Below are 22,787 nucleotides of genomic sequence, written 5' to 3' on the forward strand. Positions count from 1 at the left end.
CGAGAACAAAAATCAGTTCAAAGGAGTGGAACGTAGCCAAAACGTCTGATTTAACAACAATTTTGGTGCGTCCAGTCATGATGTGACAAATCCACCAAATGTGTTGATTAGTGAAACTGGTTTTGGTGCCTCTCTGTTTTTTTTTCGAACTTTACAGGGGACACTATGGAATTCATTGGCTTGAAATGGCCACTTCAACCCCAAATTTCTGTGTTCCTTTTCAATTTTTTGCAAAAATCCTGTAACTTTTTGGTGCGTCTTGTTTCGATAGACAAGTGCACCAAATTCCCTGTCGGTCAGTGAAGGTAGTTTGGTGGCTCCTTTGGAGGTTTTTTTTTTCCTGACTTTCCAGTTCAAGTGAGTGACTTACTTTCTGTGGAACTATTGTGCTGACTGCAGTGTTAGCACTCAGTCAGCAGGGCGCGCTAGAGTCACACTCCAGGCGAGTGTTTTTTTTTTTTTTTCCCAGGTCAGATAAAGTTTACCCCGGCCACTCAAGTTGAGCACTTGGAAGTTCTCATGGCGGGGATGTGAGAGTCAGCAGTCCCCCCTCGAGGAAAAAAAAAAAAAAAAAAAAAAAAAAACGAAGTCTTCCTGAGTGCGTGAGTCCGAGGCGAGTTGGTAAGCGAGCGTTCATATGAGTGTGCGGGGATGAATATGAATGAGGCGAATGAAAGCTGATGAATGTTTGCCCTTATCTCCATAAAGATTAGACAATTCCCTTGAACCGCAGCCAAGGACGCGCACAATAAAAGGACACTTTTTCAACAGCTCATAACATCACATTGCCATGAGATGATGGATCATGTCCTGGCCTCAACGCCTGCCTGTTTACTTTTTTTTTTTTTTTTTTTAATCTATCTCCCGTGCCCATGGCCCGATCGTGGCAAATGATCTTTTAACAAGAACCCCGGGACAGAGTACACATGAGACTTATTGAAATTAATTCAGATATTAGGCTCTTGTGTCGCCCAGGACACCCCCCCCCTTGCCCCCCACTGGCCCATCGTGATAGCGAGATAAATCCTATTTGGCCACTTAAGGTGAAAGTCATCAAAGTACTGTTTCAAACCAGGCAAGGCAAGACAGCTTCATTTATAAAGCGCATTTCATACAGAAGATAATTCAATGTGTTTGACATAGTTACGAAACAACATTTAAAAGCAAATATTTACCGGTAATTAAAAAAAAAAAAAAAAAAAAAAAAAAAAAAACGGGAGTTTCGAACAACGGTTACGGTTTCTAAATCAGGTTTCAGATTTTGATTTTCAAGTTACCAATTTTATGCCAGGATTAGGGCTTCAACCAGGTGTTCCATTTTCAAAATCGGGATTCAAATGAGGAATTGAAAATGAAGCCTTTCACGAAGTTTCATCGTCGGGTTTTAAGACAGGGTTATGGTTTCAAACAAGGGCTGAGTTTTCAACGTAGGGTTTCAAAGTGGAAGTTGGAAATCTTCCACGAGTCAGGCAATTCCAAACAAAACACAAAAATGCGCGAGAGCTAGCATTTTCAAGGCAAAGCTGGGGTTTTCATGTCAGGTTTCAAGACGCGGGGTGGGTTTCAAAATAGGGTTTTGAGCCAAGAGCACGCCACGAGATAAACACAGCGCACATAAATGGAGATTAAAAAGCGTTCAGCGTCAAACCGGCGAGGACTGGGCACAACTCGGGGGCAATAAACTTCAGCAAAGTTGCGATAAAGCGTCCTGATAAGATAAAATGACAAACTTTGTCCACAAAGGGAACATCTGACATTTTACAAAACTCGGCCCGACTATCAACACCGCAAACTTTCCGAAGCATGCTGTGGACAGCCGTGGTGTGCCTCCTGTTAGGAGCCGCTCGGAGCCTGCCGGCCCCCGCCCTCCCCCCCAGGCAGAAGGTCCTGCTAGTGTCCTTCGACGGCTTCCGCTGGGATTACGACCGCGACGTAGACACGCCGAACCTGGACCGCATGGCCCGTGATGGCGTCAAGGCCGAATACGTTACGCCGCCGTACCTCACCATCACCAGTCCCACGCACTTCACGCTCCTCACCGGTAAGACGGCAGGAAATAGGACATTTTTATCACAATCTGAACACCAATCAACCCTTTCATGCACCCTGTAACCTGATCACCTGAGAAACTGCCCACTGTAGTAACCGCAGAGAAAAGACAAAGTTGACTAATTTTCAGGAGGACAAAAAGGCGAGTTGTATGAGAACAGTCGTGTATTTCCAAGAAAGAAAAATATGACATTTTGGCAGGAACAGGGACATAATTTATTGGGATAAAAAGTCAAAATTTGATGAGAAAAAATGTGCCTGTTTTTGTGGGGATGCTTTTTCAAGACAAGCGAGTCACCAAGATATATTTTGGGCCTGATTAAAAAGTCTTCATCCCAACAGAATAAAGGCGTAATTTGCAGAAGGGAAAAAAAAATTGAAATTGTTCCAAGAACAAAGACGTATTTCCGAACTCTTACAGAGATAAAGTCATATTTTTCTTGACAAAATATGCAGTCAAACCTCGGTTTTCGAACGTCTCGGTTCTCGACCAAAAATTTCGAGTTTTTTTATGCCTCGGATGACGAACAAATTTCGGTTCGCGAACAAACTGAGCGCACTTGAATGCACCACTTGACTCCTCTCACCTTCCTTACACGAGGAAATGACGCTTCCTCGGGTAGACGAGGAAGTGGCGCTTCCTCGTGTCGCTTTCCATTGTGAGCAGACGTGTTCAATAAACTTTTTTTTTTTAAAAGAGCGTGGTTTCGGTTTTCGAACAATTCGGTTTTCGAACTGCCTTCTGAAACGGATTATGGACGAAAACCGAGGTTTGACTGAACTTGTAATATTTACCACAACAAAGATTTTTTTTTTGGTCAGGAGAAAAGAAAAAGCTTTCATCTTACAAAAAAAAAAAACGTTTTCTTTAAAAGAAATATTACAAGAATAAAAGCTGCATTTCTGAGAAAAAAAATACGAAAAGCTTGATAAGAACAAAGATGTTGCGATAAAGAGACAATCTTTGCAATGAAAAAAAATTCTTATAATAATTTTTTTTTTTTCAGAAAAACAAGCCGCAGTTTTTGCAAGAACAATGACATTTTGTCGGGGTAAAAAGTCGTAATCTCACAAAAATAAAGCGGTTTTTTTTTTGTTTTTTTTTAAGAAAAAAGTCAATTTACAAGAACGAAAGACTTATTTTGTGTGAATACAGTGTCATTTCACAAAAATCAATTGTACTTTGATTAAGGGGAAAAAATGTTATCTTGACAAGAATGAGGATATTTTGTCAGGCTAAAGAGTCGGAAAGTTGCATTTGAAGGCTGTAAGTGGAGGAGAATAAGGTCCCCCCCCCACCCAGGTTAAAGAATAGCCCTTCCCCTTTAATGAGGGAAGAAAAATCATATTTTAATGAGTGAATTTAAGGGACTTTTCTGCCGGACAGGTCGCTACATCGAGAACCACGGCGTGATCCACAACATGTGGTTCAACACCAGCAGCGCCGAGAAGAAACCGTACTACCAGACGCAGTTTGTCAACGAGTGGTGGGACAACGGCACGCTGCCCATCTGGATCACGGCGCAGAAACAGGTCCGTCTCATTCGGAAAATTGTTTTGGCATGACCGGAAAGTCAGCAGCAATCCGGCCGGCGCCGGAGCACAGCTGAAAATAAAATCCGCTGCGGCTTTCCATGGATGACGGTCAAAGACTCTTGAAAGTGGCTCGTGTGCTGACTTCAGTCGCCGATTTTAGACTCCTCTTGGTCATGAGGAGCTAAATGGCAAAACCGGCCACCGGTGTTGGATCCGTGAACGGACTGATAAATGTTGGAGTTGAATTTCAACTGAGCAGTCGTCATGATCAACAGGATCTAACATTGCAGTGTCAAAGAATGCCACCAGTAGTTTGCAAAAGAAAGACTGGAAGTGTCACAGAAAGGTGGACATTTTTACCTGCTGTAAATTTTGACATTCAGCTCCTGGTGAGAGAACTGCAAGAGACATTGAACACCGGAACAATCAAAAGTCTTTCACTGGTTACCTTTTACTCAGGTAAAACATTCACAGTCTTGACGAAAATCGGATCTTACAAAATGCTTGCAAAAACCCATGTAACACAACTCCAGGTTTGCTACAATAAATTATTGCCAAGCCTTCTGGATATTTTACCCTTTCATGCACCCTGTAACCTGATAACATGATAACTGCTGTAGTAACCGCTGTCCCTGAAAGGGTTAAAAATATATATTTACAGTACATACTACTATTGTTGTATATACCGTACATGTACCATGTCCAAACCTTATTTCCGTGCTTCCGCAGGGCTTGAAGTCAGGTTCTCTTCACTTCCCCGGCACGGCGTCCAGCTACCAGGGCCAGACGGCGATGGTGCGCGAGGTCGAGCCGCTCCTCTACAACTACAAGAACGAAACGGCTTGGCGCCAGAACGCCGACAAGGTGATGGGCTGGTTCCGAGACCAAGATCTGGACTTCGTGTCGCTGTACTTCGGCGAACCGGACGGCACGGGGCACCGCTACGGCCCGGACTCGTCTCAACGACGGGACATGGTCCGGCAGGTGGACCGCACCGTGGGCTACATCCGACAGTCGGCGGAGAACCATGGACTCAACGACATCTTGAACATCATCATCACCTCCGACCACGGCATGACCACCGTGTACCGGAACGGACTGGTAGAGGAAATCACGCTTTCCAAGATCCCGGGGTTCTCCTTCCGGGACCTGTCCTTCCACCTGGTGGACTTTGGGCCTTCGGGGATGCTGCTGCCCAAGCCGGGTAAACTGGAGAAGGTGTACCAGGCCCTGAAGGGGGCGCACCCGCACCTCCACGTCTACAAGAAGGAGGAGATGCCCGAGCGGCTTCACTTTGCCAACAATGAGCGCATTCTGCCCATCATTCTGCTGGCCGATGCGGGTTACGTCATCAATGGGGTGCGTACGAACACGTCACGCTTTGACAAGCTTCAAAACGACAACTAAGAGCTCTGACGGCATTGAATGAAGTTCAGGTGACCGATTAACATCAGTGTCTACAATATACCCTATTTTATGATTCGAGTTGCCTCTCGCTTTGTGGTTCAGGTTTCAAGACAGGGTTAGGGTTTAAGCTCGGTTAGGTTAGGTTTCTGGCCATGAAAGTAGGTTCATTTGTCTAGCTGGGGTTCGTGTTTCAAAAACAGTTCTGCTTTGGCCACAAATGTTGGGTCTTGTTTGTGTGCTTGTGTCCCAAAGAGAGTTTTAAAACTCATTCACTCCCAAAGACGTTTTTGAACGTCTTTCCAGACTTGGTCTAGAATTGGCTGGTACTGAATGAGTTTTAAGTGTGTTGAAGCAGAACCAGTCCGCGAAATGCTAAAGGTTAGCATAATCGAGCATTCATGAAGAGGCAGTCCTGGCAATAACACACACACACACACACACACACACACACACACACACACACACACACACACACACACACACACACACACACACGCACGCACGCACACAGGCACACACGCCTCGCGACAATCATCTCTCAGCATTCCAAATGAACTCTTTCATTTGTTTCATATCGCTCAGTCATCAAATATTCATGACTGTGCATTAAAGAACCAAACATAAAATTCTCAACGTCATCATCGATAGCGAGGAGAAAAACACTTCCCTCACAAATACAAATGGAGCTCAACCCTGGCAGAGGAGATTAGCTGGAGTATACGTCTCCAACCTGACAGCATGAGAACATTACTCCAAAGTCGTGATATGCGGAAGACCACAACCGAGGTAGCGTGTCAGGTCCTGTCCAAGTACACATCTCCAACCCTAACGTGATCAGCATCAAGACCACTTCATGACCACTGCAACTGTCGTCACCAGTAAAAGGAGAAGATACTCACAGATGTACTTTGAGATACATGTACAAGTACACACTGCATACAGACAGCGAGAGAACTCAGATAAGATGCAAAAAGATCAGCAAAGATAGGAGGCAAACGCGAACTACGGCTTCGACAGCAAAATCAGGCAATATCTGATTGACGGATTGCACTCACAAACAGGGAAAAGTAGGGTGTCAAGCAAAGGTTAAGGTTTCAACAAGGGCTATTTTTCCAAATTAGGGTTTCAAGGCAGGGTCAGGGTTTCAATTTAGGATTTTAACCCATGTGAGGGAGATTCAAATGATCAGTTCCATGGCCCGTTTTAGACAGAGGCATGAGGGGGTTCTGGTGCGGAGACCCGAATTCCAATCACCCTTCAGTATGCAAATGAGCCAGCATCAGCCAGTTTCTAATAGTGGGTTGCAGACTGCAAAATGAGAAGCAAAAGGATCGAGTTTGGGCGCCACTGGTCTGCATGTTTTTGACTTATCCAACAGCGCTCTCTGTTGCGTGCCAGGGAGTACTAAGCAAACACTGTCCCTGGGATCGACCCGCTACCGCACGTGCACGCATACACACACACGCTTGCTATGATGAGCAACAGCCACAACGGTTCAGAACACGAACGAAACAGAAAAATAACGTCGATACAAGTGCTTGGGAGTTTGTCAAAAGGAATCAGTGCCTACCTTAGTCGGAGACCTGAAGCGGGCGAATGGGACGCACTTTGGCAGCGTCTTCATTGCGATGACATCACGATCGTAGCTCACGTGTATCGTTTTAAAATGTTCTCCTGGCACTTTAGATTTCCATTCTTTGCCGGTGCCATCGGTGAATTAAGATGAGAATAATAAAAATAAAAAAGACATATGTCAACAGCTCTCATTGCAAGTTGCAAGTGCAGACTGCTGACGGCCAACGACTTCCGGTGATGCAGGTCACGTGCCGCCGTAAGTTAATAATATTATTTTCTTCTTTTAATACTTTTTTTGTGAAAGCAAAAGTGAGAGGATGCTTGGGGTGCAGTGTGCACTAACAGAAAAATATAGAATATTAATATCACGCACACAGACACACATCTTTTTTTTTTTTATCTATTTTCCCCTAACCCCCCCCCCCCCCCCCCCCCCCCCCGTGATCGACTTCGCACCAGTTCGCGGCCTACCGATCGATCGATCGCGATCGACTGTTTGGGCACCCCTGCTCTAAATTGTCCCGAGGTGTCGATGTGTGCCCTGCAATTGACGAGTGGGTGTACTGGCAACCAGTTCAGGGTGTCCCCCGCCTACTGCCCGAAGACAGCTAGGAGAGGCTCCAACACGCCCGCGAATCTCGTGAGGATAAGCGGATTCGAAGATGGATGGATTGACAATACACACTTTTGTTGTGTGTTGTTTATTTATGTAATTTAAATTCACGTTTGTATTTTCTGTTGTGTATTTGGGTCTTCAGTACTTCCCCGTGCAGTTCAACAAGGGCGAGCACGGCTTCGACAACCAGGAGATGGACATGAAGGCTTTCTTCAGGGCGGCGGGGCCGGCGTTCCGCAAGGGCCTGAAGGTGGGCCCCTTCGAGACGGTTCACATTTACCCGCTTATGTGCCACATCCTGGGCATCCAACCCGAGGTCAACGATGGCCGCCTGGACGCCACAAGCGAGATGCTGCTCACCCGCGCCGCCCAGGATGACGGTCAGAGGCCCGCGCCGTCAACACTACACGGCGTGACTGCTTTGCAATGACGCTTTCAGGCCTGGTTTAGAGTTTAAAAAGACAGTCAGGGTTTCAAAAGGGTGCTTTAAGACTAGCTAGAGTTTCAAACAACAATTAGGGTTTTATATTAGTGTTTGAAGCCAAAGGTTAGGGTTTAAAAAAGGGGGTTATGGTTTCAAAGTTGGGCTTTAAGACAGGGTCAATATTTTTAAAAAGTAGGGTTTCAAATTGGGGTATCAAGCCAAAGGTGAGGATTTCAAACAAGGGTTAAGGTTCCCAAAGAGGGCTTCAGGCCATAGGGTTTCAAGGTTTCAACAATCAGTTTTATATTTCATTTTTACATGTTATCTGTTTTTGTTTAGAAGAAGTCAAGCCTGTAAACTTGGTTGCGAACGCCATCACCGGCTTGGCTGTGACGGCTGGATTTCTTCTCATCGTTTTTTTCGTGATAGTGGCGCGTAAATTGCTCAACGATAGACGACAAAAAAGGTAGGAAGGGGCATTTCAATGACTACATGGGTTCTTTTTTTTTGAAGTTGTAGAAAATTTGAACATTATTTTTGTGCGTTTTTGTTTCAGATCAGCAGAGCCCACGAATCTTGCAGAAAAGACTCAACAAACTACATTTTGAGCAAAAACGACATAAATGCAAGGATTGGTCAACTCTGTGTGATTGTGTGTATGTGATGAACGGAGGAGTGAGTTCATAAAATAAATTGAAAAACGCGTTCAACTGAACGTGCTCGTTTTTGTGCCCGCCCGCTTCCCGCGCCATCTGCTAGTAACAAGTTGAAGAAACACGATAGTGTTTCCGCTTGAAAATTTCAAAATAAATAACTTTACGAGGGATTAAAAACGTGTGGTTCAACCCTTAAATCGGGAGAGGAGTTACACAGGGTTTGGGCCCAGGATTCAAGTTTCAAAGTAAAATTTCAAGACAGTGCTGGATATTTTAACATAAGTTTCAAAGTAAGCATTGGCCCTTCTAAGTAGAACATGATTCAAGTTCTCCAAAAGGTCTTGGCTTTCAAAGTAGGGTTGAGGTTTCAAAGACTTGGGTGGGCTATCAAGTCAGGGTTTGCATTTCAAAATGGGATTCTAAAATCAGATTTAGGGTTTCAAATTGTTTTAAAAACCTGGGTTAGTGCTTACATTTGAACCGAAGCATCAAAAACAGAATATTTACTCACTACAATGTAGCAATGTAACAAGAAGCATAATGCAAATATAATCTTTGTTTGCATTATGAAACCCAGTTAAAATTGTGCGTAGTCAGTCGGCCTGGGCAAATGGTGGGCAAGAGTCTCACTTTTGTCTCAAAAGTTAGAATTTATTCTCAGAATTCTCTCTTTGAAGTGAGAATTTTCTCTCAAAGTCAGAATTCTGACAACAAAGTCAGAATTTTGAAATAATAGTTGAGAATGTTGCCGACCATTTTTTTAAATTCACTGGCCCTAATCCTCTCCCGTGACACTTTTATTGTGAAGTGTGCCGTAGCGTTTCATTGTAGAAGTGGTTTCCTGTGCTGGCGGGTGTTACTTTTGCTAGTGTTGTTATTGTGATCGTGCGGGTCCACCATGGAGGAGCTGAGCGCCGTCGGCGAGCAGGTTTTCGACGCCGAATGCATCCTCAACAAAAGACTGCGAAAGGTTCGGAAAGGCGCAAAAACTGCACGATCGTCTTGCTTTGCTTTTCGGGTTCACTCGGCTTCGAGCTCACAACCTTTTGGCGCTTCTTTGTGTGCAGGGAAAGTTGGAGTTTCTGGTCAAGTGGAGAGGGTGGTCGTCCAAGTAAGTCAGGAAGACCCCAAACAATGAACATTACACCCAAAACTTCACATTCCCTCCTCGTTTTTCCTTGATCAGTTCCGCTTCATCGCAACTTTAGTGCGCTTTCGTCTTGGATGCTTGTTGTTCTTTTTCGCCACTGAAGGTCTTTTGTTCGTGTTTCAAGCATCAACTTTGCCTTTAATCAAGCTCGTTGTTTAATTCCATTTAAAGTACATGATTTTATTATTTTCAAAAGCATTCATTCATTTTCGGCTTGCATTTCTCGGGGGTTATTTTCACGAACTAAAGCCATTGCGTTTCATTCATCAGGTTGAACAGGCGGCCGTACTTGTTTTGATCCTCTTTAGACACTGATGTTTTATAAATGGAATGCCGAATAAAATGTGTAGCTAGACTAGATTAAAGGCAAACCTAAAAGAAAAAAATAGTTCATAGAAAAAAAAGTCGCATGGCTTAACTGTAATATTGTTTGAATTTAAAATTAAAACAGCAGTTCACTATTTATTATTATTATTATTATTATAGCTACTTATTCCACTTTTTAACGTTTCAAAGTAAATTAAAATTAATTTTCATCATCAAAATTGCCTCAATAATTTGTAACCATAACTGTTTTATTTCACTTTATTTTCAGCTTTTTTTTTAAACCAATTTTTTTACTGTGGGATCATAACAGCTTTTTTCCGTGTGTATAAACTAAGCTATTTTGTCAATATTTTAAAAAAGAAAATTTCTTCCGGTCAAAACTTCTGGTTTTACTCGACTTTAACAACACACATTGAGAAATATGACTTCAGTTTGTTTTCTTAAAATAAGCATTTTTTTTTTTAATTACATGACATTATTTCAATGTATCCCATTACAGCTCCTCAGGAAAAAAAAATCAGTTTGTACAGTAGGATTTATTAATATTAGTGTTATTTTCACATTTATTTACAATGGTCCTTTTGATCATGTTAGTTCCTCTCTGCCCTTTTTGGGCTGTCCACTATTCTCCACGGGTGCACACTGTTGCCTGCCTTCTGTTAGGCTCACACATCCTTTGTGTGTGCGTGCGTGTGCGTGTAATGGGTGGGGGTTAGGCTGACTGCTGATCTGGGGGGTCTTTTTCTCTTTCTTCAACAGGCTTCTACCACATGTTGAACTTGTTTTTGTGCCACATCCATTTTGTTGCATCTCAAATGAAAAAGTCAAACGCAGCAACCGGGCATACTGTGGATTTTCAAATTTCAGAAGGGTCACTTGCTTAAAAAAAAAAATGGCAACAAAAATGCAAACCGAACACTTTTTTGTGGGGGGTGGGGGCTCACAAGCCTTCTAAACCAAGTTTTCCTCTGCTCACTATTTTTAAGGTACCGATGCATGATAGGGGGTGTTGAAATTGACCCGAGAATCTCACAAGCCAACTTCAACCCATCCCCCAATTCCACATTGGAGCCTTTCACGCAGAACGACGCCGGGAAATGGCGGAACATTCCGGCATTAGTAGGCAGTGTGAAAGGGGCTCGTCTTGTGTCTTAGATTCAAAATAACTATGTGGTGGGAGAACGTGACAAATTTGATCGAAATCAGAAGGCTGGGCTACTTTTGATAAGTTATTTATTCTGATTAGATAAACGCAAAAAGTCACTTTTTTCATAATCTTTAACAAAATTCATCACAGTATTAACCTTTTCAGGGACAGATTATCATGTTATCGGATTACAGGGTGAATGGAAGGGTTAAACTACAAAAACAATCATTTCTAACCACTTGTCAAGTGTTCTTCAATCAATGAATATTTACATAGTTAGTTGCTGTAAATCAGATATTGGGTTACGTTAATATGAATAAATAAATAGTTTTCAGTTAAAACCGAAGAACAATTGAGGAAATGTTGTCTTGTTTTTCTTATGAGCACATTCGTACGAAGTTTCGGAAAATCCAACAACAGCTAGTTAAATTACTACCCCAAAAAACGTGGTAATTTCTGACTGTTGATACAACAGCAAAACATTTGGTTGTCATGTTGTCCTGAACGTTAACAAGTGCAATTAGTTTGTTCTTGTCAATGAAGTCAATTTTTATCAAGCTAGAAAATGTTGTGTTGTACCTGAACAGAAATGACTTTTCCCTCCCGTGGCTTGACTGATACATATGGTGGATCGAAAAAAAAAATCACTTATCAATATATTTTAGAAGATCAATAAAATACTGAAGGGGCTTAACCGAGGGTACCGGTACGCAGATTTCCGACAGGGATGAAGACCCCTAACCCCAGTCTAGCGCCGTTCCTGTACCTGAATCTTAGCAGGGGGTGTGGGGGGGGTGAATCGGTTTACTATTTACACACATTTTTACCTAGTTCCTGTGACATCATACCTTCAGCTGCTGAGATGCTCCACGAGGAATTCTTTATATTGATGTTCCGACATCTTTGTTCATTCCAGACACAACAGCTGGGAGCCCCAAGAGAACATTCTTGATCCCAGACTTCTGGCGGCCTTCAACAAGAAGTGAGTTTCTTTCGAATGTTTGCTATTCGTGGAATGTCCGGATAGTTATATCTTCAACTGCGTGTATCGCAGGGAACAAGAGAAGGAGCTTCTGATACGGAAACGTGGTAAAAGGCCGAGAGGACGTCCACGCAAAATACCCGTAAGGTTCAACAACTTTTCTTGGTGTCGCTGGGAAACATTTGACACATTTTGCTCTCCCTTAGGAAACTGTTCTGGAGGCTGCAAAGTCCAACAGCTCTTCCTCCGGAACCTCCTCTTCATCGTCCGATTCCTCGTCTTCGTGTTCCTCCTCGTCCTCGTCCTCCTCGGAAGACGAGGACGAGGAGCAGCAGGCGAGCCCCGGAGTCCGAATGCGAGACCTACACCCCAACCCCGTCCCCCAGAAGAAAGCGCAGATTGTGGTGGCCAAGCAGGAGCCGCCGAAAAAACGCGGTCGCAAGTCTCTGAGCAAAGGCCTTCGGAAAAGCCTCAAGAAGGATTCCGATCTTCCGGGTGCCATCAAGAAACCGGTTCACCTGGCCAGCTTCGCCTTCATGGGTTTCCATCGGGGCTCTGCGGGATGTCCCAACCGCAGTCCCCCAACCCACGGGGGAACTTCCAGAAACTCCTTGAGCACAGTGGGATCCGCCAGATCAATCCCCCCATCCCCCGTCCCGCTGATGAAATCCAGCCCGGGCAGGAATGTCACAGAGGGGAAAGTGCCCACCCCCAGACCGGATTCGTTCAAACCGAGAGGCATGGAGGCTTTCACCTCCAACACAACCAAACAGCACCTCCCAGGATCCCCCCAGCGCACCACAAACTCCCCCAGTGTACAAAAGGCTCATGTGCTACAGAGAATAACAAACGCGAAAGCCATGGCGGCCCAAGCGGCAAAGAACATCACGACCAATCAGCCTCTCAACCTTCACAACAAAGTCACGCAAGGCAACAAATCGTCTGGTTCCGGTTCCAGTCCCGGTTCAGCTTTGAGAAACAAAACCAACCAAAACCAGGAATACAAAACCCCCCAGAGTCCCGCTTCCCCGGGAGGAACCCGGAAGTCTGCCGCAGGCAAAGACTTGACGGAGATCCAGACCTACAGGGGGAAGCTGGAGAAAGGCGAGGTCCATAAATCCGAGAACCACCTGGAAAGACCAGCTTGTAAAGACGGCAAGATGAGCACAGGCGAGGACGAGAGCAGCTCCGATTCAGACCGGGACTCGTCAGATGCCGGCCGGGAGCCCTTGGCGGTGGTCCACAACCAAGACTGGAAGCCCACCCGCAGCCTGATAGAGCACGTGTTTGTCACGGACGTCACCGCCAACCTGGTCACCGTCACGGTGAAGGAGTCACCCACCAGCGTTGGATTCTTCAGCATCCGGAACTACTGACTGGACCTCACAAACTTCACCTGACCATTGCATCAGGACCCTCCGTGATTGTTGTAATTTATTTCCTTTTTTTTTTTTTTTTGATACTACGATACCTTAAGTGTGTTTTAATCTGCCTCCACTGTAGTCCAATTAAAAATCTGAGGACCGAGGGTGTAGACAGCCCAACAGGACAACCACAGATAGTTGCCAGATGAACCTTGCTGCATTTTTTCAGGCCGTTGGCAAGTGGGAAATATCTCAGTCGGAACTTACAGGGTCCCGCCTCAAAATGTTCCAGTCAAAGTTTTGGGATCTGACCGTCGGCTGTTGACGAAGAGACCATGACACTCAACTGCATTTTAATCGCAAGTCACTGCAGTCCAGACCAGACCAAAATGAAATTATTAAGGAGATAGAAAGTAGAACAACAATCCGAAGCTAGTCTGTGAATCTCCCGCTTTGTTTGAGACCACCAGGAAATCGTAAATATCTCTACAAGTTTACAAGCGTCCGACCTAAAAAGTTTCCAGTCCAACGTCGATCAAAGAAAACAATTCAACCATCTGTGGTTTTAGCAATCCACAATAGGCCGCACCAAATTTTTTGGGGGGACCAATCATGTGAACCGCTTTCTGCACTCAAGACCACTGGGGAGGTTGGAAATATTTCACCGGGGAGCTTCTACGTTCCAAGATTTCAACTTCCCTCATGTCTTCCCTTATGTCTACATCCATTGAAGTTCTCTGGTCTTCCTCAAGCTCTCTTGCCTGGCAGGCACAAAAGCGATAAATGATCACCAACAACTCGTTTTACAGTGCACCCTTAAGAAGCTGTGAACGAAGGCAAGCGCTGTGAATACTTTCCGGATGCACTGTTTGTGGTCTTTTTTGCTCCGATTTTGGCACGTAGGAACGTCTTGGCCATGCACTTTTTACCTGTCGCAAATTTCCCGCTTCTTCGTTTTTCGTCGCTTTCAATCGATAGTTGACATACTCGTCCTTGGAACTGTTTAGTAATACGTCATCTCGAGTGTTTTTTTGTATGAGCTACCTCTGTTTTATTTGGCTACTGTTTGCTTGCATGTAAATCCAGGGCGAACTCGTCTGCAAGTCTTATTGCTGTTTCTCCAAATAGGGTTGACAAAATTCCAGACATTTTCAAAGGTGGAACTCCATGGAAGTCATGGGAAGAAAAGGGAACGGACCAGGAATTTACTAAATAGGCAACTGTCAGTTTCGCAGGGCAAGGTGACGCATGCTGAGAGACAGACGGAGTGTCTAATCCTTTCTCAGATAACACTTTTTCTACATATTCAGCAGAAATTGTGTTCGGCAGGTCCCCATGGGGGCAAGCGGTTGCACAATAAAGCACCAGATGTCTCTGGAGCCACTTGGGCTGTTTTGCTTTGTTTTCTGGCAGCTGCTGACATCTCTTTGGGATCCTTTTCACGGTGTGACGTAACACGAAACAATGCCAGGCCCCCTGAGAAAAGGGGTCCGGCCACTCTGCGTTTTCACTCAGCCCTTCAGACTAATCCGTTCAACCGAGCTGCTGTTTTTTTTTTTTTTATACGGGACAGAATGATGATGACCAGGCCAGAGGAGTGTGGAGATGATTGAATGGACAAATACAGGAACTTCATCTCCGCATCGTTTCCAAGTTGCATCAAACAATGATGCTCATGGACCGACTTTTTTAATTGTTCCGAAGAAGCTAGAGGGGAAAAAAAAACGTTTTATGTGCATTTAGAGCAATTAAACTTGTAAAACACAAAGGAGTATCAGGGCTCAAAATCGTATGATAGAATTTAAATTAAGACAAGTCTGAATTTTTAAAATTAATAGTCAACCCATGAATAATGATACAGATATTTGAAAAAATCTGCAATATAACACTTTATTATTATTGAGAATAGTCATATTTTGGGAAAGAACCTTTTCTTTAAAAAAAAAAAAAGTATAGTATTTTGGCAATTATGCACTTTTTTTGTTGCTTAGATATTCCAACCGTTTGGGGATCACATTGATTATGTCATATACATAAAAACCACATTATCAGTGTTTAGCCTTTTTGCAAAAAAAAAAAGGTTTTACTGAATATAATAGTACAACATTTTCACAATAAAAGCATTTTTCCCCCTCAAAAGATTAGGACTATCGTCACAGTATATATATTTAGTTTCTTTCCAGAATGGCCCCGATAGTCCTTCGTAAGAGATCGTCCTCTTCATTTTAGAAAAATTATTTATTGGAGGCTTGTCTTTGATACTCGTATTTTCAAATAAACGCTGTAGCCTCATGTACGACTTGTGATGTTTGTGTCACATTAAGTGTTCAAAAACAACATCCACTTCCACTCAACTCCTTTCACAAATCCACGACTACATTATGGGGTTGGGGATGATATTACAAGGCTGTATTTCATAGAGAGGAAAATGTCAAATTGTCCACCTTTATTCTTGGAATTTTGTCCTGAAAAATATTCTATATTCTTTACTCGAGTAAAATGAAAGAAAAACACACCAATTCTGATATTACAGTCCAACTTTTTTCCACTCAGAAAAGAATCGACAACAAAAAAACAACTTTGAAAAAATACACGTTTACACTTTATTATTGTAATATTTTGACTTTGATCGAGAACATGTATGATTTTTACATTGACGGTAGATTTTTGTGGAAGCTAGCTGAGGCACCGTGTTGTCTCATCACAGGAAAGGTCTTGGGCTTGTGAGGAGGGTCATTGCCACTAGATGGCGCTGTTGGAATTCAAATCAATGATTTCCTTTTTTTATGCATTAAAAATGAAGACTTGCCAGCGGCGTCTTAATGTAAAATATCTTGAGATAACTTCTGTTGTGAATTGGCTTTATAGAAATAAAATTGAACTGAACATAAGCTGAATACAAACATGTATTCCGGGAGATGACAGTTTAATTCTGAAATAATAATTGTACATTGACACCAAAATGGTGTTTGGACTTGTGAAATTGACGCAAACAAGACAAAGACATATTTCACCGCAGTCCTCATTTTGTCTTGGAAAATTTAACAGTTCACATTCATTTCGTTCTTTCATCAGAAATATTTCACACAATTCTCCAACCTCAATGCCTATAAAAGTATTTACACAAGCAAAGTGTGCTTTTCCTCAAATATTTTTGTGTAAATGGAATCACGAAAAATTATGTTGCTCACGTTCTTGTTCTCTGTCATAGTTTTTCTTATGGAAGTAAAACTCATACAGACGCCATTCAGCGCTGCTTTTGGCTTATAGCGACATCTTGTTGGATGGTTGATGAACTGCATCCTCTTCAAATCTATCTACTCCGATGGCATAATTAATGAATCACATTGATTTTTAGATGCCTGGTTTGAAAAGGGAGCTCCTTTAGGGCAAACACGATTTTGTCGATGTGTAAGAAACACATGATCAACAAACAAAATGTATACGGACGCATCTCAAATATGGATTAATCACTAATAATCAGTGATACTTGAAATCATCAGTATGCCACAAACTCTGACTCTCAAACCTGTTCGAAAATAATTTAAACTCATCTCAAAACATTACTTTAGAAATTGATTAAAAAAAAAAAAGCACCATAAACGTGCACATACATATGGCAAAGACGCACGTAACTTGTAATAATTCAAGCCTGGCGGCAGTATTTAAATTTATTGCGATGCACCACAATGTTGTGTTGTACATAAATATTAAATCGAAATTCATTTGACTGCAGAAGAAGTGGAGTGCAATGAGTAAAATGAACTCTGGACTTAAGAAGCACTGGAAGCCAAGGAAAGTGTGTGTGTGTGTGTGTGTGTGTGTGTGTGTGTGTGTGTGTGTGTGTGTGTGTGTGTGTGTGTGTGTGTGTGTGGGTGGGTGGGTGTGTGTGTGTGTGTGTTTTAAAAGTCGTGTCTGTGATACATATCTGCATCGTAGTATTTGGTCACCACCACCCTGTTGGCAAACTGCCGGCCACTCAGCGCTTGCATGGCTTTCTGACAGTCGGACGTTGACACATACTCCACGAAGATCTGCAAGAGAGAGATCCTGACACACATTGGCATTCACACACACGAAATCAATCTCTCTCTCTCTCTCTCTCTCTCTCTCTCTCTCTCTCTCTCTCTCTAAGGAAGCGCTTGAGGGGACAAGGCAGTCACAGTTGACAGAGCCCCCCCCCCCACCCACACACCCACACACACACACACACACACACACACACACACACACACACAACTGAAAAGTCTCTCAACACATCTCTCATAACATACACGTCGCTCTCTCAGTGTCCACACACACACACACACACACACACACACACACGCACACACACACACACACACACACACACACACACACACGGCACGTAGACGTTGTCACACCTTGCCGCAGCCCGGCACGTGGGCCCCGTGAAGCGGCCGCGGTATCTGGATGGAGCGGACGTTGCCATATTTGCAGCACTCCTGGCGGATGTCGTCCAGGATCTCCTGGTAGTCATTGTCGTCGGCCAGCTCGTCAGGCAGCACCATGTTGAGCAGGCACAGAACCTGGGTGGCCGCCCCCTCGCAACTCTGCACGCGCTGTAGACCCGGAACTTGAAGCAGCACCGGCGTCTCAATGACGGACGCCTGCTGGGGGCGCAAGAGGGCGGGAATGATTTTCGGTTGCTCGCACCAGGACAATGAACTAATGTACAAATAGTGAGTGAAAGGGCGCAGTCACGAATTGCAATGGCTTACCAGGCCGGCGTTTTTGGCTCCCACGCTGGCTCTTTGCACGATGAGCTTCTTGTCTCCCAGCTGCATGCCATTGAGTCCGGACACCGCCTGGCAAGAAGAACACGCCTGGCATCCCGCACTTTGCACGACACATCACGTCGCGCCGGCAGCTTTCGCTTACCTGGTCCGTGGCACCCACATCCACGTACTCGCAGAAGGCGTAGCCTTTGGACAGCGAAGTGGCGCTGTCCTTCACCAGGTTGAAGGCTTTGAGAGGCCCGAAGGAAGTCAGCAGCTCCTTCACCTGCAGACAACAAACACGTGTCATTGCTTTGAAATGTCCATTTAATCTCAAACCACCAGACACTTTTCATCAAGTGTTCAAGGTACTCCAGTGGTCTACTGGACCTCGATGGTTGATGAAAATGTTCACCAAAAATGGTGCATCTATCTCGGTCCACTATGGAGTGTCATGATTAGGGTACATTTCACCATTTCGCTTTGCACCCTGAGTGTCCGAGGAGCTCCAAAAAGAAAAAGAGGGGGAGGGGCCAGAAATGACTTACTTACCGGTGATGTTCTACATGACACGTGAGGATGATGAAGAGGTTGGTGATGATGAGGATGACGATAAGGATGATGATGAGGATGATGATTCCGGTCAACCAAAATATAGACTGGGGGAACACAAGGAAACAAGACTGAGTGAATGTGATGTGAAGTCTTACTAAGTCTGTAAGTCTTAATCATCTGTACTTGTCTAGAGTGTGAGAACTTTTTGCCACCTGTACCTGGTCGTCGTTCAGATAGTTGGGCAGACCGCCGATGAAGAGCTTGTGAGGAGAATCGGGAACCACTGTGGACACGACACCTGGACGCAAATACACAACTCAAGTGTCAACAAACCACTGAGACATCGTGGCGTGTGTCGTCCAGCGCAACCCACCTGGCACATGGAAGGCAGGCTGCTCCGAGAGGCCAGGGAGCGGCCGGTAGTCATGAGGCCGGCGAATTTTCAACGACTGACCTTGGAAAACAATCCCGTCAAAGGCCATGGCCTGCGTGGTCTCGTCTACCGAGCGTAACTGCAACGCAAACACCCCCCGCAAAAAAAAAAAAAAAAAAAAACAAAAAAAAAAAAAAAAAAAAACGGCTTCATGTTAAACTACGGTAACAAGAGTCAAATGTAAACTTGTCATTATGGACAACCGCCAAAGTCAAACACAGTTTATTCTATGGTGGCGGTTCAAGTTCTTTCCGATCTGCAAACAGATTTGATCTGTTCGCATTTGTGGATGTGGTCGATATTTAATTAAATGTTTTGCTCATATACGATTTCAATGTCAGACACACGTATTATACTCATGTCATACATAACTTGAAGGCACATACTCATGGCACAACCACACACTCATTTTTAATAAATACACTCTGTCAGACACACACACACACACACACACACACACACACACACACACACACACACACACACACACCACATTCAGATTTCGCATTAGCATTATCACAAGTAACACAATTACATTTTTGCTGTGACTGACAAGTTGTCAATCATCTATATCTATGGTGTGCTTGAGGACACATCCATAGCGGGCACACCCCCGCAGTTGGACCTCTAAGAAGGCGAAGTTCTTGTCCTGGTTGATCTGCACAACAAGGACAGGATTGGTGGAGGCCTGGGAGAGGCCAGCCAATCTCATCTGAGCATTGAAGAATTCGGCCATGGACTCCTGCGCAGGAACAAAAGGCCCAATCAAGACGGCCGCCAAGGCATGCTTTCGTCTGAATGGTATGAGTATCGCGGCGACCTCGGTGACGCCGAAGGGAATATTCCCCACGTAGAGGCGGCGGGCTTGTCTGGTCATCTGATTTCCCAATATGGCCACCGGAGGCGGCGCCACGGTCACGCTGGGCAACACGGTGGTGGCAGCAGTGGCAGACGTCGCCAGCAGGGCCGTGCTCGAGATGTGACCGGCTGCTGCAAAACAACAAAAACGCAATGATTTCAATTCTCGACAACTGTGGTGGGAAACGTTGGTGCTTGCAGGCATTCATACGTCACCTACAACTGATTTCCATATTTCCATGGCCATGTATGAATATCCATAGATGTGATCTAATCTGCAACACGGCGTCTACCTTGCATGGCTTTGTACTGCAGAGGAGTAATGTGCTGAAAGCCCGGTGGAGCCACGTCCCAGTACTTGCACGGCTTTTTCTTCTTTGTTTTCCTCGGAGAAGAATGTCTGCCCAAAAGAAAGGAAGAGTCACCATCAGTGTCAGTGTCTTTTCCACTCATGCCTTTCTTCAAGGTATTGATTGGCTGAAAGGGTCTTTCAGTTAATACTAATAACACCACCAACCCTTTTCCAAGCTAAAATGAGGGTTAAGCGATTCATTGGTTTCTTTCCATTTCTTTTTATTTGTTTGATTTTATTAATGATTCTTCTGTAGCTGAAAGCGAAGCTACGCTGATGTGCACTGCTCACACTAAGCACATGGCTGTGGAGCGGGAGTTAGTTGACAACATAGCCATTTGGTCACTCTATTTAGCTATTTTCCTGACTTTTATGTTTTTCAAAATTAGCAACTAATGCCTTTAATTCCTGAAAAGAAACAGACAAGACGACCGTAGTCATTTCCACATTGCTTTGCCTATGATAAGAAATGAGATTGGCGGAAGGTAATCAATCACACTTGAACAATTCTAAATTGAAACCTGTGTTTCTTGTGGTCTTGTGAGGAACTGCGCCGGTCTCGAGTCTTCCAGTCTCGACTGCGACTCCGTTTGTCCCTCCGCTCTTTGCTCCAGCCACCGTGTTTGTCGCCACGACCAGTCGAGCCACTGCGACTCCTCTTTTTGTGTCTTTCTCTTTCCCTCTCTGGAAAAAAAACAAACGATCGGACTCATACACTTGCTCAAAGCGACATACAAACCATGACTGAATTGTGGAGGTATGGTGGATATAACCATAAATTACGTATACTAATAATTAGTAAATTACTATACATTATTTATGAGCAAAATGACTAATAAAAGAATGATATTAATGCATCATAAACACTCTTTCATTCGGAATTCATTTCAATTCTGAATTGAAGCTCTAAAAATAATTGCTGTCCTTCACAGAGGTGAAGATATGTAATAGAGCTCGTTTTCCGTTTTCCTGAGGTCGGTGTCCAAATTTAGTAGCAAGTGAAATGAATGGTTACAATTGCTTATTCTGGATTTTCTAGAATTACTGGTGCCGAATTTAAATTAGAACATTCCCCAGTTTGAATGTTGAATAGGTTTTGTGTACATGTCACCAGACACTACGAGAAGCGGTGACTGCCAATGTTTAAAATAGGTTTTCTATGTAGTTTGGCGTCAAGCACGTAAATGAATGATAAAAGTTGCTAACTCTGAATGTTATTGCATCGTTGGAGCCGAACTGAAGATGGATCCCTATGTAGTCTGAAACCATGTTAGGTCTCGTCTAGATATCAGCCGTCACTGTGACAGGAGACGAATACGGTTAAAAAGAGATCATTTTATCGATGTGGTTTGGCGTCTCGCGCAGGTGGAAGGGGAAGGGATGCGTCGCGTTCAGGAGCAGAGCTCGCTTGACGACGTCGGCATGTCTAAAAAGAAGCCAAAATGTCGCGTTCGGAGCCAACAAAGCTGACTCACAGCTTACCTCATCTTAACTCCCGCTAGCCCAGCACATCCATTAATAAAATAAAATAAAGCAGGAGGCTTCAAACGTCGCTAGCTTGTCGACGCCCCCCACCCCCAAAAGACGAAACCGCCAGCCCACACCGGTGTCGTTTTTTTTTTCCCTTTACCTTGACGGTTCGCGCTCAGCTGCTTCTCAAATTCTTCGAAATCCGACATTTTACCACGACATGAGGTGCTTGATTTGCGGGACTCGTCGGATAAGAAGGGGGAGGACGAACATTAATGACAGTCCGAGCTGTCAAATGCAAGGAAAACCATCAACTCTTTCCTCCAGGTAACCTCCAGCAGTACTAATGGACACATGACTTCCGGTCCTGTACTTCAAAATAAAAAAAAATAGTTAGAGCAAAGACAGAGTGATCAAATTTCTATAATACTGTATTACCTTGAACTGTAAAATAATGCGAACCAGGTCAATTAAATTATTAGTGCTAACCATCCAATCATACACAATTTATACAACACAGAACGTTGCACATTTTTATCCTGAAAATGCTCATGATGAGACTTTGATAAACCTAAACTTGTTTATTCAAAAATGCAGATATTACAGTGGAAAAATCGTCGAGGTGAAAGACCAGGGTACTTGTATTTGGCCAAGTATACATGATTGAATAGTACAGTGCTTGTCGAACGTATTACACTTAGTACCAAAATATTTAGCTCTTCAAGTACCAGCATCATTCTTGAAGATTAAATGCAAATACTAAAAAGTTAAGCACAACTGAACAGCAGACAATTTTTGACATACCACTAGAGGGAGCCCACATGGCACTAATGGGACTAGTAATACACTTCACACGAATCATGGGATTTGTGGGTTTCCGTGGCTTGGTGTTGTATTTATGCATCCGCCAGTGACAATGTGATGGAATTTCTACGGGCGCTCAGTTTTTGTGAGATAACAGTGTTAGCACTTACTTGATTGCTGGGTTGTGAGGTCTGACCAAGCAATCAGGGAATGGAAAAAAAAAATCATTGTTGTACGTGATAACGTAAAGTAAATTTAAAATGTGATTGGTTCAAGAAACCGTCCCATTGCTCATATGGGTGAAGTTCCATAACCCAGCACCTCTGAGTAGGAGGAGGGTCCT

General features: G+C 43.9%; 3 protein-coding genes across 4 annotated transcripts; 2 read left to right on the forward strand and 1 right to left on the reverse strand.

Annotated features, from left to right (window-relative positions):
* The first annotated feature begins 1,668 nt into the window (after positions 1–1,668).
* On the forward strand, positions 1,669–8,307 carry LOC109527698 (ectonucleotide pyrophosphatase/phosphodiesterase family member 7). Of its 2 annotated transcripts, none has more exons than XM_019889750.1 (6): positions 1,669–2,041; positions 3,437–3,582; positions 4,315–4,944; positions 7,326–7,563; positions 7,947–8,073; positions 8,164–8,307. In XM_019889750.1, exons 1-6 carry the CDS (start codon positions 1,804–1,806, stop codon positions 8,213–8,215), a joined length of 1,431 nt encoding a protein of 476 aa, XP_019745309.1. In that variant the 5' UTR covers positions 1,669–1,803; the 3' UTR covers positions 8,216–8,307. The 2 variants fall into 2 exon arrangements, with proteins under 2 accessions (XP_019745309.1, XP_019745311.1); XM_019889752.1 differs by having other exon boundaries at positions 7,950–8,073.
* An 805-nt stretch (positions 8,308–9,112) lies between these two features.
* On the forward strand, positions 9,113–15,312 carry cbx2 (chromobox homolog 2 (Drosophila Pc class)). The gene is made up of 5 exons (XM_019889934.1): positions 9,113–9,233; positions 9,331–9,374; positions 11,804–11,869; positions 11,942–12,011; positions 12,076–15,312. Exons 1-5 carry the CDS (start codon positions 9,162–9,164, stop codon positions 13,243–13,245), a joined length of 1,422 nt encoding a protein of 473 aa, XP_019745493.1. The 5' UTR covers positions 9,113–9,161; the 3' UTR covers positions 13,246–15,312.
* A 1,509-nt stretch (positions 15,313–16,821) lies between these two features.
* Positions 16,822–21,991, reverse strand: LOC109527818 (splicing factor U2AF 65 kDa subunit-like). The gene is made up of 12 exons (XM_019889935.1): positions 21,801–21,991; positions 20,692–20,854; positions 20,112–20,218; positions 19,781–19,950; positions 19,586–19,702; positions 18,901–19,039; positions 18,746–18,825; positions 18,136–18,258; positions 17,976–18,062; positions 17,619–17,867; positions 17,123–17,267; positions 16,822–17,032 (listed from the first exon to the last, which is right to left on the reverse strand). The coding sequence occupies exons 1-11, from the start codon at positions 21,847–21,849 to the stop codon at positions 17,136–17,138; spliced, it is 1,416 nt and encodes a 471-aa protein (XP_019745494.1). The 5' UTR covers positions 21,850–21,991; the 3' UTR covers positions 16,822–17,032; positions 17,123–17,135.
* Positions 21,992–22,787: the final 796 nt, after the last annotated feature.

This window comes from Hippocampus comes, unplaced genomic scaffold, assembly GCF_001891065.2.
Source record: "Hippocampus comes isolate QL1 unplaced genomic scaffold, H_comes_QL1_v1.1 scaffold326, whole genome shotgun sequence".
In the NCBI taxonomy this organism is placed as follows: domain Eukaryota; kingdom Metazoa; phylum Chordata; class Actinopteri; order Syngnathiformes; family Syngnathidae; genus Hippocampus; species Hippocampus comes.

Excerpts from the sequence above, each read along its gene's own strand:
- LOC109527698 (XM_019889750.1), top strand. The coding sequence starts at position 1,804 with ATGCTGTGGACAGCCGTGGTGTGCCTCCTGTTAGGAGCCGCTCGGAGC. Across the intron at positions 2,042-3,436 it reads GCACTTCACGCTCCTCACCG|GTCGCTACATCGAGAACCAC; the intron begins GTAAGACGGCAG and ends TCTGCCGGACAG. Across the intron at positions 7,564-7,946 it reads CCGCGCCGCCCAGGATGACG|AAGAAGTCAAGCCTGTAAAC; the intron begins GTCAGAGGCCCG and ends GTTTTTGTTTAG.
- cbx2 (XM_019889934.1), top strand. The coding sequence starts at position 9,162 with ATGGAGGAGCTGAGCGCCGTCGGCGAGCAGGTTTTCGACGCCGAATGC. Across the intron at positions 9,234-9,330 it reads TCAACAAAAGACTGCGAAAG|GGAAAGTTGGAGTTTCTGGT; the intron begins GTTCGGAAAGGC and ends CTTTGTGTGCAG. Across the intron at positions 11,870-11,941 it reads CTGGCGGCCTTCAACAAGAA|GGAACAAGAGAAGGAGCTTC; the intron begins GTGAGTTTCTTT and ends CGTGTATCGCAG.
- LOC109527818 (XM_019889935.1), bottom strand. The coding sequence starts at position 21,849 with ATGTCGGATTTCGAAGAATTTGAGAAGCAGCTGAGCGCGAACCGTCAA. Across the intron at positions 20,855-21,800 it reads GCTGAGCGCGAACCGTCAAG|AGAGGGAAAGAGAAAGACAC; the intron begins GTAAAGGGAAAA and ends TTTTTTTTCCAG. Across the intron at positions 19,951-20,111 it reads GCAGTACAAAGCCATGCAAG|CAGCCGGTCACATCTCGAGC; the intron begins GTAGACGCCGTG and ends GTTGTTTTGCAG.